The sequence below is a fragment of the Panthera uncia genome, chromosome E1 (genome assembly GCF_023721935.1).
Source record: "Panthera uncia isolate 11264 chromosome E1, Puncia_PCG_1.0, whole genome shotgun sequence".
Lineage (NCBI taxonomy): Eukaryota > Metazoa > Chordata > Mammalia > Carnivora > Felidae > Panthera > Panthera uncia.
The window spans coordinates 10,023,052-10,039,477 of NC_064814.1; the positions used below are offsets into that span (position 1 = coordinate 10,023,052).

The 16,426-nt window shown below is 39.4% G+C and overlaps 1 protein-coding gene across 2 annotated transcripts in view; it reads right to left on the reverse strand.

The window, feature by feature from the left end:
- Positions 1-16,426, reverse strand: part of IKZF3 (IKAROS family zinc finger 3) — a 93,394-nt gene that overhangs the window by 8,954 nt on the left and 68,014 nt on the right. The window contains exons 1-2 of one of the 2 annotated variants that reach the window (XM_049635959.1): positions 7,644-13,274; positions 7,412-7,528 (exon numbers count right to left, since the gene is read on the reverse strand). In XM_049635959.1, the coding sequence (XP_049491916.1) occupies positions 7,412-7,496 (85 nt within the window). In that variant the 5' untranslated portion in view covers positions 7,497-7,528; positions 7,644-13,274. Of the gene's footprint in view, positions 1-7,411; positions 7,529-7,643; positions 13,275-16,426 lie in introns of those variants that run through there. The other variant, XM_049635958.1, reaches the window with a different exon arrangement.

Here is a 16,426-nt window from a genome sequence, read left to right on the forward strand (position 1 = left end):
GCAGATGATTATCAGTCACCTGTAGACACGATGACTCAATGTGTATGAAACTCAGAAGGGGTAAGCTACAGTAATTGAAAAGCCAACAGCTCACGTTTCTTTAGTAACATACTCATAAAAAAGGTTAGTCAAACCACAAGAGTGTAACTTCTCCCAAACCTGCACGGAGCCTCTAGTCCAGCTTGTAGTCAAAATCGTACCACACCTTTGAATGATTAATGATAGCAGCTTCAGGCTGAATTAGAGGTTTCCTTCTGATGAAAGTACAAATGGCAGCAACAAGTTCTGAGTTTAGGAACCAAGGCTGCCTGGTTGGGCCATTACTTACCCGTGTTTCCTTTTAAAGGTGTCAATCCCTCAATCCCTACCATCTAGGCTTTGGTAACTCTAAACTGAGCAACTGCCTGACCTGAATTGCTGCGATGTGGTGAGGGCATATGTTGTTGGCTTCTAAGTGCCAACTTGAAAGTACAGACAGAATCACAGCCTAGAGCTAAAAGGGACCTTAGCTGAGCACACGGCTGAGACCTCTGCCTTTGGGGCCAAGCAATACCCACCACCCTAATCTGTTTACTTCTGGGTTTTTTTTTTATTTTTTTAAAAATATTTTTATTTATTTTTGAGACAGAGAGAGACAGAGTATGAGCAGGGGAGGGGCAGAGAGAGAGGAAGACACAGAATCTGAAGCAGGCTCCAGGCTCCGAGCTGTCAGCACAGAGCCCGACGCGGGGCTTGAATCCATGAACCGTGAGATCATGACCTGAGCCGAAGTCGGACGCTTAACCGACTGATCCACCCAGGCACCCCTACTTCTGGGTTTTATACTTCACACTACCTAGCACTGTGCCTTATATATAATACTAAAAGGAATAGCTACTATTTATTGAGCCCTTACTATATACCCAGTGCTGTCCTAGGTACTTTTTGTATATTGTCTCATTTGCCTAAGGTGAATTAGCGTCTCTTAGTCAGATGAAGAACCTAACCTACAAACAGGTTAATTTGCTAAGGTCGGTTAGTCAGTAAATGGAGAACTAGGATGCAATCTAAGGGCCTAAATATATCTGTCCATGAGCATTAACTGCTGTTTCCTGGATGCTACCTTGCCCATGGCTGCACAATCCCACCATGGACAGTGACTTCAGATTCTCTGCTGGGGTGGTTCCCAGAAGCAGTGGACCAGCAACTGTGCTTTATTCCAAATGGACCAGCAACGTGCATTCAAGAAATATCTATGATGCACAGAATTGTTGTGATATCTGTAAGTGCTTAAAAGAGTGCCTGGCAAATGTAAACACTTAATAAGTGGTAGATCATTTATTATTATTATTATTATTATTATTAGCCTCACACCATGTTACGTGCTTTGAGGAATATAAACATAATTGCAATCCAATAGGAAATGTAGCATTTATGCAATTTCATTACAAATCAGTACCCCTAATACAAAGCATACAGTAGTCAAGAGAGTAAAGAGAATAATATGGACAGCTTCTCAAATATGTCATGTAATGTGAGACAAATATTAATCTATTCTTTATTTAAAAATTTTTTTTAAATGTTTATTTATTTTTGAGAGAGAGAGAGAGACAGAGACAGAGACAGAGCACAAGTGGGGAAAGGGCAGAGAGAGAGGGTGACACAGAATCTGAAGCAGGCTCCAGGCTCTGAGCTATCAGCACAGAGTCTGATGTGAGGCTCAAACTCAAGGACTGAGAGATCATGACCTGAGCCAAAGTCAGATGCTTAACTGATTGAGCCACTCAGGCGCCTCTGTTCTTTAAAGTCTCCTTGTTATCTGAGGTGGTGGCAGTGATTGTGGTGAAGACAGTTCTATATATCACCAAACTGTTTAAGCTTGCCTTGAGTGCAGGGGGAGAAGAGAGTAAAGAGAGGACTCAGGAGACTATGCGAATGTAGACGATGTGTGTGCTTTTTTGTTGTTGTTGTTTATTTATTTATTTTGAGAGAGAGAGCACCACGCAAGTGAGAGTACAAGAGTGGGGGACAGACAGAGGGAAAATCCCAAGCAGACTCAGCACTGACAACAGTAAGCCCAATGAGGGGCTTGATCTCAAGAACCAAGAGATCATGCATGACCTGAGCCAAAATCAGAAACTTAACTGACTGAACCACCCAGGCACCTCCTGACCATGTGTACTTCTTTTATTTATTTATTTATTTATTTATTTTTAACATTTATTTATTATTGAGAGACAGAGAGACACAGAGCGTGAGCAGGGGAGGGGTAGAGAGAGAGGGAGACACAGAATCCGAAGCAGGCTCCAGGCTCTGAGCTGTCAGCACAGAGCCTGATGTGGGGCTTGAACTCATAAACTGTGAGATCATGACCTGGGCCAAAATCAGATGCTTAACCAACTGAGCCACCCAGGCGCCCTCTGACCATGTGTACTTCTAAAGGCAGATGTGAGTGATGGTATTCCAGACAGACAGCATGGACAGAACCATTACATATAAGAGGGAAAGTATTACACAGAAGTGGAAGTAGTTCACTGTGGCTGAATTAAAAGATTACTTGGCTGAAATGATAAAATGAGAAAAGGTAACTTGGAGACAGATTGTGCTAGGCTCAGAACACCTGGGTGGTTCAGATTTTATTCCATTGGGAAGCCACTGAAAGGTTTTTTTGAAGATGGGGGGGATGATTTGAACTTTAGAAAAATAACACATTTCTACTATTATAGTCATCATGAGGGGTGATGTGAAATATTCAGGTTTTCTTTTGAAGTTTCTTCAAGTCACTGAAATGTATTTGCCACTACCTTCATACCATATCCCATGCGTATTATCGCTTACTCTTACTGCAAGTACATGTCAAAAAAAGGGAGGGGGGCAGGTAAGTAGGGTAAATGGAATATCTGATGAGATGATGGCTCTGATCTCAATCTAAATGAGACCAAAGTGACTAACATTTCTTCCAGGAGGAGGAAAGCAGTGGGGAGCCACAGAACAGGCAAGAAGGGGAGCAAACAGAGAGAGAGAGTGATGGGGGTGGCACCCCCCATGGGGGTGACAGCTGGAGACTGTTTTGTTGTTGCAGAAGCCTTGTCCTCTGTGAGAGGTACTACTGGATGTCATCAGTCCTGATGGAGTCACCAGGGGAAGACTTCTTTTCTCAAGAAAACACACCCTCGAGGGAGAATGATTGCCCTTCTTCAGGGACTTTTTCTTCCACCAGCTTTCAATGACTACACTCCCCACTGTCCAAAGCCCTGGTGTAGCACACATGACATGCACTGCTCCGGTTAACCTCCCAAGGAAGGAAGGCCTTGGACTGCAGCATGTCTTAGGCCTTGCCCTGACCCTGCTCTGTCACCTGCTAGTTGCATCTCGCCATCTCTCCAATTTTTCCTCCTCTGGTGAAAGAACTCGCTACGTGTTCCTGATATCCCTTCAAGCCCTAAAATGCTACGATTTTATAATGTTTACAGGATTATAGATTTCAGCCCTTTGGGAAGGGGTGGGAGAAGATACTTTTTGCTGTTAGAAACGAGTTTTCAAACTGCTTCCTGTCGCTCTGTTAACCAAAGCAGACAATTTCTCATTAGTTACTTCACAAGGAGAATCGATGGTGTTTGTTGAAGTGTCAAAACCTCACCAGAATGTTTACCGCGGCTGAGTGAGATCTGTTTTCATGTTCTTTTCAACATGAAAACTTCCTTTAATAAAGTAATACATAAAATTAAAAATAATAAGGAGATGCTATGGTAACCACTTTGGTCGGAATAACACATCTGTTTTTGGAGAAAGAATGAAAATCAGAAAAAGAAATATGCAGAAATGTAGTCATTTTCCTCCTCCCTCCAGGAGAGAAATCTGGCCTCTATTTTGAGCCAAGTATTTGAAGATGGCCTAGTTAGAAGTCTATTCAAACAAGTTTATAACAGGAGAATAAGATGCAGAGAAAGGACAACTCTTAAAAGGGTTAGGTGCTAAAAGTGAGGCCTTCGTGTCCTTCGAAAAGAGCAACTAAAAATTATTTTGATGATGTAAAGATGCTGATTTCTAATGAATGTGTGTTGATTTATGTCCTATCTTACGGAAAGTGAAATAAAACATCTTAGAGAATTAGGAAAGAAATTATTTTATTTTTCTCCTATGTAGGCAATTTAATTTTACTCCTATGCTTCAATACAGGCATGCTTTGTGTTTCCTTTAAAAATTTTTTTTTAATGTTTATCTATTTTTGAGAGAGAGAGAGAGAGAGAGAGAGAGAGAGACAGAGCATGAGCAAGGGAGGGGCAGAGAGAGAGGGAGACACAGAATCTGAAGCAGGCTCCAGGCTCCGAGCTGTCAGCACAGAGCCTCATGTGGGGCTCAAGCTCACGGACAGCGAGATCGTGACCTGAGCGGAAGTCGGACGCTTAACCAACTGAACTACCCAAGTACCTCCTTTGTGTTTCTAAATGCACCTGAGCTTAACCCAATCTGTCCCTCTTCCTCAGTTAATCTCTAATTGATGGAAGATGCTACCTACTGGTGATTATCTCTAGCCTGTTGGGAAAGTAACAGGCTGACCTGATGGTATAACTTCACCTTAACCCTCACAGTTCAAGAGGTCAAGGAAGCAAAGGTTGGTCTGAGTGCTGTGCAACTGTCAGCAAGGATTAAAGGGAGTGACTCATTCTTCCTTCACACTTTACCCTTTGCCATTTCCCTGGCAGCTGAATCTTTTCAGAAAATGGTGCCTTGGAGAGGAAATACAGGAGACAGAAGAGGAGAGAAAATATTAGCCCCGATGTTTTGTAGCTCTTCATCTCATACACTGCAGTGTCAAATGTTCCTTTTCTCTCCCCGATATTACTGTTTTCTATCAAAAAGGTCGATTCCATTAAATGATTCAATAAATAAAGGAAACCCTTTATTTAAAAATAATCTCTAAAAGGAAGAGATACAAGCTAATGCTAGAAGATTAGAACAGGGCTTAGGAACAAGAACATCATGGATATGGCAGGAGCACTATCCCCATTTCCTGATGAAAGAGCCAAAGAAGTAGCAATGCCCTCAGTAAGATATATGAATGTTGGCCAAATGCAGCTGTTTGATAGATTCTCAGATTTAACCACACCTTCCTAAAAAAAAAAAAAAAACAACTAAAATATCTGATATGGTTTATAACATAAATACCTTGTCTGTACAGCCTTGAGAAAACAGTTACCTGAAGTTACACATACGGGTTTATAAACACAAAGTGGTATTCATAATTGCAGCCTTTGCTAATTCATCTCACTGACTTGTAGAATGATAGAGCTGGGAGGGACCTTCCCGATCACTTCATCACCTATTCAGTCTCCTCATTTCACAGATGAATAAACAGAGGCCCAGAAAGGTTATGTGATTTGTCTGAACACACAGAGTTAAGAAATGACTGAGCTAGAATCGGAACCTGGGTGATTTGGCTTCAAATCCAGTGTTCTTCCTACTGCACAACATACCACAATTTACCAAACAAAATTTCCCCCAGTTATTCAGGGCCTTGAAGTTGCTGCCTCAGCTCAAATCAAGAGCTAACTCTACTGGGTTTCCTGATGCCAGCATAGAGAGAACATGATGGTTCAGAAGATGAGAGAAATCAGCACCTACAAGCATCTCTCATGAGTCTGGAAATGAAGGAGTGGAAATCCTCTGGTCACAAGGGTAACAAATGGAACAGATCCCTGATGTAATGAGTAGAGTGGCATGGAAGTGAACACAGGAAATGTGTTTTCTTAAACCCATGAAGATAACAAAGCAACTTTTATTATATTTTTTATTATATTAAGTAGGGTTTTGGCTCAACTATTGCTATACGGCAGCTATACTAAGCACCTTCTCTCATATTTTAGTTGTCTTAGACCAAAACGCATTGACTATAATTGGATTGAAATTGCATCACTTCACATTTTTTTCCTTGCCCATTTCTCTCCATGTCCCTCTCCACATCAAGTACGGCCATTTCTAGAGTCAAAACTTTCCCCAAAATAAATTACAAGGTAAATTACACTCATAGAATAACAACTATACTCTCCCTTTGTTCTGACTCCAGTCAGAACTTCTTCACAGGAGTCAAGCTCAAAAGATATATGAGCAATGTCTTAAGATTGCGCCGTGGAATCACAATTGATCCACTGCTCCTAAACTCCACATGGATGTCACTGCATGCCCCTTGACATTTCTCACCAGGGAGGGGGGAAATGGTAATGGGGGTTGGGGGGGGGGGATGTGTCTTTCTAAACTGAAATGCACCAACTTTAGTCTGACACATTCTTAAAGTGATTAAAAGAGGATACAAAAACTTCTCAGCTAATCAAAATAAAATAAAGAAGGCGTAAGTACCTAAATAAGCATAAATACAAAGCTAGGTAATTTTGAAACACATTAGTTCTTTCAATAAATCTCTATAATTCACATAAAATATCTGCCTGTAAAAAAATGACCTAGACCATAATAAAATTTAACCAGATTTAAAAACCAGGTAGGTACGTAATATCTGTAAAAGCTATTGGGAAGATTAAGCACAAAAGAACTGTAGTGAGAAATCAATAGCAGCAAGTAGCTTTGGAAAAACAGAATGACAGTCCTCTAAAATTTTACTGGTGTTGAGGGAGGTCTATTTTCGTGTGACAACTATTTTTGTTCAGTATCACTGAATTTCAATTTATAGCAAAACTGATACATTCAATTCAGCTGCCCTCTTCACAAATACAAATCTATTTTAAATACCATGGTCACATTTATGTAAACATCTGGGAGAGTTGGGCAAAACATCTCTGCTGTTCAGCAGTCCTAACACTTTAATGAACATAATTATTTTTTAGCCATCTCATTCTGCTCCATTGTTTGACAATGTGAAAACCAATGGCATAAAAATTAACTCCTGTAAGACAAATGATTGAATCCAGCCTAGTTATTTAAATCCATGTTCTCCCAACCACATTCTCTTAAAGCCAGTCCTCAATCAAATTCAAGAAAGAATGGCAGTAAGTTTTAGAGCATGAAAAAAAGTTTGGGCACGATTACAGAACCAACTTGTAAAATATAACTACAAAAGGTTACAGAAATGCTATTTCAAACATCTTACTGGTGTCAATTGCACAAACTTTGTCATGCAACATATGTCATTCGGAATAAAGAGGAAGGAACAGCATTTTTAACACCAACTCCATTTAGGAAATTGGATATCAAATACTTCCATCTTCAGGAGTTAAGATTATTCAGTTAAAATATCTTATTCTATTTGCCCGAGGTATCAGAATGAAGCATGAAGAATAAAAGTGTACAATGGAAAACGAATTACCTTATTTTAACAGAGATTAAGCTAGGAAGGGCCTGTGTAATATATAAGCATCCTACGTTATCTCATTTAAACTATCTGCTAACAACAGCAGGAAAAAAAGGGTTGTATTCTTACCAATGAATTTCTGAGGCATTGAGCTTTTTCGTTTTGCCACATTGCTTGCTAATCTGTCCAGAACGAGAGCTCTTTCACTTCCCATCTCTGCTTTGATGTGTCTTGCCTCCGCACTTGCTGGTTTGGAAAAATGTAAAAAGAAGAGGGAAAAGAACACGGTGGTAAATGAGGGAGAAAAGGAAATAAACTGGAAGGAAAAGTATCAGACATCTGATGCACACTCTGTTGTTACCTGTTATTACTGCTCAGATTCTTGCCCGGGGTACCTGCTGTGGTCAGTGAAGCCAGCACCAGGGCACGTTCAAATCTTGCAGTCTTATGCTGAGATGGGAAAGCCCGACCCATCCCCAACCAGTATCTTCATTAGCAAGAGGAAGTATTAAATAAACAGCCTGGACGTGGTTGGTTGCAAAAAGATAGATAGATGGAGATCTTCTAACCCCCGATCAGCCTTCTTTCTGATTCTGAGTAACTGCGTGTGACACCTGCAGACTGATATAATTCTTCTAAACAACTTAAAAAAAAAAAAAGTATGGTGCCCCAGATTTACTGTTCTGTTTATGTTAATAGCACTTTTGAAAATAGATACACTTACCCAGACAGCAAGAAATCTACTCAGTGATTTGTGTATTGTAATTCTGAGTGGTTTTCTTTTTTCTTTCCTTTCCTTTTCTTTTTTTCCAGCATGTTCCTTTCAGTTCCTATCTCTTAAATTCTATTTCTCTGGGCTCTGCATTATCTGTTTCATATGCTCCTCACATTTCAAAATTGTCTCAGAATTTCCCTGAGCAACACTTCTGTCTTGAAATTAAAGAGCAATTTGTATAATGCATCTTTATTATATTTCTAATGAACAATGTAAATAAAAACTGCCTAAGAATATGGTCTAGTTGTTAATCCACGAATAGACCCCTAAATGGTGCAGGCCTGTGGTTCTCAGACCTGCCTGAACATTAGAATCAGCTGAAGAGAATGTAGGACACACCTATGTCCAGCTTCCCCTTCAGATCCTAAAATCAGGATCTCTGGTGTAGGCACCTAGGCAACAGTATTTTTAAAGCTCTTCAGATGATTTTAAAATTCAGCCAGAATTGAAAACCATTAGAATATATAGATAGTACTAACATCTAATCGATTAAATAGTAAATTGGAATAAGTATAGTATAATTTGCCCTGGTATAGCAGGTAGTACTCAATAACAGTCTGTATCTAAAGTTCAAAGAGATACCAGCTGATCTAGATGTAAGGCTTTACACTTTAGCAAACGATGCTAGCCCAAGCTACAGATCAGAAAACTTTTCTGTAAAGGGCCAGATAGTAAATATTTTCAACTTTGTGGGACACATCTAGTCTCTGTTCCATATTCTTTGATTTTTCCTCCAACCCATCACCCTTTAAAAATGTAAAAACCTCGTACACAAACAGTCTGCTGGCTACATTTGGCTCATGGGTCACAGTTTGTTCACTCCTGTCCTCCATAATCATATTGTGTTACTACAAACATTCCTCTCTGTTTTATCATAAGCATTTCAGGAGGTCCAAACTAAAATGATGTATCCATACATTTCTAATGTCTCTAAGAAAGAAGAAATTGAAATTAGTTTAAGAGACTAGAGTAAAAAGCAAGTGATGGCTGCAGAATGGATTTTTTTCTTCTCAAATATATGCACAGATTTAGGGTCAGTGCTCATTCCGTAGTTGAAGAGTTTGCTGTGTGAACAGATTCTAATATACAGAAATAATGTCACATATTCCATGGTCTCTCAGACATTCAGTACCACAAATTGGTATGCCCAGAGAGAAGAAAATTGGCCACCTCTGCAAGTAAACAAAAGAGAAAAACCTCCAGGGCAGGACTGTCAATTATGGTCAGGGCAAGAAAACTAAAGTCAAATTAGAAAAAGAGAATTCAAAATACCAAATATGTTTCATTGTATTATTAGCATGTCTTAGTTTTTGGTTGCCAGTCGTTACACAATAAATTATAAAGCTCACAGTTTTTAAAATTCAGGAATAAAATGGAATCTGGCTCCAAAAAGGATTAAGAGAAGAGGATGATAACCATACTTACTAGACTTTGTGAGTTTCTTGTCAAATATAATTATATGCTCCAAAGAAATAAGTCCCAGTCTCTGGTTTAAGCTATTAACAACACTCTATGTGTCAATGAAAACAGTAAGGGTCAGAATAAGGGGCCTGGGCAGCTTTGGGGCTGGTGGTAAAGCACTGTCACTTTGGCTGGCTGGCCATTGTAAATAATGGGTACTTCAGCAACAGGACACGTTGCTATTGAGTGAAGTGGGTCAAATTCTGTCCAGCACAGGGACAGGTTTAAATGACCAAACAGGAAACTATTATATATATTATTTCCTTTCACACAAACCACCACCAGATGTGGCACTACCCCGAGCCCCAAGAGCAAAGAGATGAAAGACAAAGGCCCGGGATTTGAAATCAGTTCCTGAGGCTGTTATAAGGAGGCTTTTTCTTAGAAACAGCTAAGGGTGCTTTGGGAACATTCATTGTGGTTTGAGCAACTTTGGGAGGATTAAATCCACACCCTGCCCTCTCCCTACCCCCAACTGTGTATTATTATCAGAAAGATTTAAAGCGAAAGGAGAATGAAAAACAGTCCTGTGGGAATTTTTAATTCCACCCCATTTTACCCCTATTTGTATTGGTATCTTCAGTCACTCTTCTAATGGGCCAATCATCTCACAGAGATCTTGTGCCTTCAGCCCCAGGACTCACCCCAAGCATTATGTTGCCAGCCTAGTTTTCCCATTGAGCTCTCAGTAATCACTGTCTACATTTTACCAAGTCACTATCAATTACCACAAGCAACTTTCTGAGGACACATACTCAATATCTTCTATATTTGGGAGGATGCTAGAGCGGGGATACATGACCTAAATAATGTAATGAGGGCATGTCACTAAATGGCAACCTTCCGAGATAACATCATCTTTTATCCCTGGTTACTCACCAAGCTCCTCTTGACAGTCATTTCTAGATAACTCTTACTCTGTAAACCAGTGGCCAAATGCCTGACATTTAAAAAGATAACATTCTGAAGTGTGTGGATGGACAGATAATTGGGGACATGGGTGGAGACTTTCCCATTCCCACAATAGAGTGAAAGAAATCCTCTGAAGCGAATCGAGAGGGCTTCTGTCCCCCTAAGCCCCTCTCTGGTTTGTTCACTCAAAATAGCAACTCCAAGATCCCAACCGTCACCGGACATGTGAACACGCTCTAGAGATTATGTTCATCTTTACTGAGTTAACCATTGTCAAATCGGCAAGTTAGGCAAAGGCTAACGCTTCAATTCAACGTGCTGCACTCTTTCTTCCCAAACTGCAGGTCTTTTGCCTTGCAGTTACCGGTCAGCTGCTGTCTGCTCTTTAATACACAAAGAAATGCTCTGCAGTTAGAGGATCTCTTTGGGATTACGAGGAGTTTAGGCAGTACACTGAAAAGCAAACAAAGAGGACCACTGGCTTTTGGTCCTCTGCTTCAACTTGAAGACCCAACTGTCTACTTATAGAGTCTAGACTTGTTATCTTGCCACATCATGTCTCAAAAATGTAAGTGGAGGGAAACCAGTTTGGCAAGATAGTAAGGGGACAAGATAATGGGTTTAAATGATGAAATAGGAAATCCGTTCCTGGGTGGTGTTTGGCAGTTTAATGTTGCAAGGGGTGGGTGCGGGGAATACGGGATAGTGGCAAAAAGCAATTTACACACTTGGTTCATGAGTGAGCATAGGGGTAGGGCTGTAATTCTGGATCAATTCCCCTTCATGTCACTTGCCTACTACATAGTGGCTATACCAATTTTCATTAGCTAAATGATTTTAAAGACATGTTGAAAAAAATATTAAAACTAATATGAAGTCATAATTACAGAACAGGTTTCTACCTTTAATCGCCACACAAGTCTTAATTGTCTGTCTTTCAGTTAACTATTTCCATGATGCAATTTCTATCTCAAAGTGATTGCAGATTTAACTGTGTAATTGGTTGTGTTTTTGTGTTTGTTCCAAATCTGTCATTTGATCTTGAAGTGTTAAATGGAACTCAAATAAGAGGCATTGCTTCCTGTCTCTTCTCTGGTGTGGTCAGTAAGTAGCTAATGGACAGTGGAACAAAGGGGTGTTATTGTGTAACGAGAATTGTCTAACAAAAGATTGCTATCAAAGACTGAGGCAGGTTCTAACAAAAAAAGCTACATAAAATTGTTGCCTTTTTGAGCAAGTAGAATGAATACTACCTGTGAGATAGTATCACTTTTTAAGAAGAAAAATCAGTTGGGAAAATCAACTTTTAAAACATTTAAACTTTTTCTTTGGTCTGCTCCTTGGGAAAAATATAAGTTTATTCTAAAATTCTCATGCTTGTATTGGCTCAGCTGAAACAATGAGAGTGAAGATAAAAGGTTGTGACTCCCAGATTCATAAATAAATATAATTATTCAATTACTTTAAAAATCTTGTTATTGCTAGAACTCATTGTCATACAAAAATATGTCCTGCTCCAAGTACTCATAATCTGTGTGAAATGAGGCTAAATGAATCTCTATGCCAGCTGTTAGTCCCTTTCTGGGATAAGAATCAAGCTAATGAGAAAATGAAATCCGTGTTCTTCTCTATTTTTTTCATATACATTCCATTAAGACAGCAGAATTGGATTATCTTGATGATGTCACTCATGAGGTCTGGAGTAAAAACTTGGCCTGAAGTAGCTGTATCACATGTACCTCTCTTAGACCTTTGTATTATATTAATAGATCAAATGCCCATTGCCTTGTTGGATTGTGATTTCTCCAAGGATAGGGGCTAAACTTTCATTCATTTTTACAAACAACTCTGCCACAGTTCTGGCACCTAGAGAATCTAACAAATGCTATCTGAGTAATAATAATAATAATAATAATAATAATAATAAAAAGAACTGATTAGTGAGGCCAGAAGTCCTATTTCCCAACACAACATTCTTTTGCAAACTGGTCTCCAGTCCAAGGTCTTTTTATCTGTTCTGCTTCCATAAAGACCTGCTTCCTGATGGGAGCAGGTCTGTCTCAAAGCTTGGGTCTTAGACTAGGCTGCACTTCAATTTACACTAAGCACTTAATGGGGGCACCTGGGTGGTTCAATAGGTTAAGCATCCAACTCTTGATTTTGGCTCAGGTCATGATCTCACGGTTCATGAGATCAAGCCCTGCATTGGGCTCTGTGCTGATAGTGTGGAGCCTGCTTAGGATTCTCTACCTCTCTCTCTGTTCCTCCCCCACTCACACTCTCTTTTGCTCTCAAAATAAATAAATAAACTTAAAAAAAATAAGTACTTGATGAATAAATGCTATACCCACAGTAGCACATTACTATCATTACTTTAAAAACTAGGGATGAAGGGATAAGATATACCACTGGTGATAGTATGTTGGTTAGGCTCAGAATGGAACATGATATCCAGACTGGGACTCCCAATTTTAAGAAGGAAACAAAAATGGAAACCATATAGGGAGCAGTGGCAGTAATTAAAGTTTGGTATGGCACCTGGGTGGCTCAGTCAGTTAAGCATCCAACTCTTGATTTCAGCTCAGGTCATGATCTCATGGTCATGGGATGCCCAGCATAGAGCCTGCTTAAGATTCTCTCTCCCTCTCCCTCTCTCTCTCTCTCTCTCTCTCTCTCTCACACTCTCTCAGGGTGCCTGGGTGGTTTAGTAGGTTAAGCGTCTGACTTTGGCTCAGATCATGATCTTGTAGTCTGTGAATTCAAGCCCCACGTCAGGCTCTTGTGCTGACAGCTCAGAGCCTGGAGCCTGCTTCAGATTCTGTGTCTCCCTCTCTCCGCCCCTCCCCTGCTCATGCTCTTTCTCTCTCTCTCTCTCTCTCTCTCAAAAATAAATAAACATAAAAAAAATTTTTTTAAAGATTCTCTCTCTCTGTCTGTCCCTTCCCCCCTTGTACTCTCTCTCTCAACACCCCCCCCCCAAAAACAAAGATTGGCTTGTATGGATAAACATTCTTTATGTTTTTGGGGGTACCTGGCTGGCTCACTCAGAAGAGCCAATGACCCTTGGTCTTAGGGTCATGGATTTGAGGCCCATGTTGGGTGTAGAGATTACTAAAAAAATAAATAAATAAATAAACTTAAAAAAATAAATTTTTTTTAATGTTTACATTTTGGAATTCAGGAAAAATCATGGGAACTATTTGAAATATAAAAGAGAATAATATATTGACTGACATGCAGTATTTATTATACTTGATTAAACTGACTTTAAACATTTTGTAACATGAAACCACCATTACAACATACTTGTTTTAAACAACAACAACAAAAATTAAAACTTGCTGACTCAGTTAACCCTTTATTTATTTGTTTATTTTTACTGAAACTTAAAGTATGTTGCATGCATCCATCAAACCACCCTATGAAATGCAAATTAACTCAACTTCTGTATTTCAGCATTTCCTGAATCACCTTAAGCCACTGAAGACAGCTAAAATATTTCTTTGATACTTTCCTAATTTGAAATTCCTAAAAATGATTGTGGATATGGGAAATAAGATGGTAACCTTACTTTAAAATCCATAATTTTGAACTTGCTACTCATAGGGGACAGTGTACTGACTTTTCCCCTACTTTCAAGAGAATCAAGACATACATACATGCATATGTGTGTGTCTACTCATATGTGTGTTACCATATTTCTTTCACTAACCAGATAATGTATAACCTTAAAAATAGCTAATCAAGCCATATTTTCCCAAAGTGGAAAAAAAACAAATGTCTATTAACTGATCAATAGATTTGTATTTTAAATGCAGTAAATCCATATAACGGAATATTATTTGGCCATAAAAAAGGAACGAAGTGCTGATACATGCTAAACATGGATGAGCCCTGAAAACATTATGCTAAGTGAAAGAAGCTAGACATAAAAGGCCGTGTATTATATGATTCTAATTATGTGAAATATTCAGAATAGGCAAACCCATAAAGACAGAAAGTAGATCAGTGGGTGCCAGGGGCTAAAGAGAGGGGGAAGAGGGAATGACTGCTAATGGGTACAAGGTTTCTTTTGAGAGTGATGAAAATGTTATGGAATTAGTGGTGATGGTTGTATAACTTTGTGAATATGTTAAAAACTACTGAATTGCACACTTTAATTTTTTAATGTTTATTTATATTTAAGAGAAAGAGAAAGAGAGAGAGAGTGAGTGTGTGTGTGTGTGTGTGTGTGTGTGCGCACGCGCAGGGGGTAGGAGGGGCAGAGAGACGGAGACAGAATCCAAAGCAGGCTCCAGGCTCAGAGCCTGATATGGGGCTTGAACTCACAAGCTGTGAGATCATGACCTGAGCTGAAGTCAGATGCTTACCTGACTGAGCCACCCGGGCGCCCCTGAACTGTACACTTTAAAAGGTGACTTTTATGGTAAGTGAATTATATTGCAATGAATTTTTGAAAATAAAAAATATATTTAACCATGGGAACATGAGAAGTCCTAGTGATTTTTAAGCAAGTCACTGAATTTTTGATGAGTTTCAATATCCTCATGTCTAAAATGAGATGGTAGGACTAGATGCTCTCTTTAACCTTCTAGCTTTAAATACAATAATTCTATTTGGAATACAATTGGTGTTGATAACTTGGGAATGTCTCACAGTTAAGAGTACTGTCTGTTGCAAACATTTCTCTTTAGAAATAAGGAGGAAATCCAACTCCTTGATAAAACCAAAGATGCCATCAGGATAAAAAGCAGAAGCGTGCAAACCAACGGAATTCAGTTGGCCAGTTCCTAACACTGTAAAATAGGCTTTATCTAAAACAAAAGTTTCCTCTCACTCAAAATAGGTACAGCTAAGCTACTTATGATTTCCACTCCATTTCCCATTATTTCTGTCATACTTTTGTAATCTTTCTGCTTTAGAACCTTCAAACCACTCAACTGCACCTACTGCTGTCAAACAGCAAATCCCCTCAGGGTTTGATACTCTGAATATGCAACTGGTTCAAGTAATCGAATGAAAATGTCAGACAACCCAAGCTGCAGAACCAGGATGATGGTCAACTGGATGGGACAAAGGACAACTGCAGAGATGTGACACAAAGAAGTTTCATGCTATTTCAACTGAAGAATGAAAAGGAAATAAAACCATAATTGATATATGGAAAGGCATCTAGTATTTCAACCAATTTCTCCTAGGCATATAATTCAAAACACTAAATAAAATGTGAAACTCCCAAAGGCAAAGATAAGCATCACAGTAAATCATAGGAGTAGACAAATGTATGATTTTGGGGCCTTGGACAAAGAAAATCCTTGTAGTTTTAACTGACTCTGCCCTAGCCATTCCTCAACCCACTCTACTCTCAATTGCTTTTTCAGTTAATGGCAACTGCATTCTTTTTTTTTTAATGTTTATTTATTTTTGAGAGAGAGAGAGAGAGGCAGAACATGAGTGGGGTAAGGGCAGGCTCCAGGCTCTGAGCTGTCAGCACAGAGCCTGACACAGGACTTGAACCTATGAACTGTGAGACCATGACCTGAGCTGAAGTTGGGCACTTAACCAGCTGAGCCACCCAGGTGCCCCATGCAACTGCATTCTTCATCACATCCCACATCAATCTGTTAGGAAATCCTGTTGGCTCCACCTTTAAAGTATATATAGAATTAGAACATTTCTCACCACCTCTACCGCTACCAAGACACAATTTTCTCCTGCTTGAATTATTACGATGGCTTCCTAGCTGGACTCTCAAACAATTCCCAATTTTGCTGCAAATACAATCTATTCTCAATAGCAAGTAGAGTGTTTTTTTTTTAATGAGAAAAGTGTTACCTTTCAGTTCAAAATGTTTTGAAGATCTTGAATTTCATTCAGAGTAAAAGTCAGCCTTTATAGTAGCCCACAAAGCTTGATAAGATCTGGTTTCCCATTTCCTTTCTGGCCACATGTTCTATTACCCACTCTGCTCCAGAGACACAGGACTATTTATACTT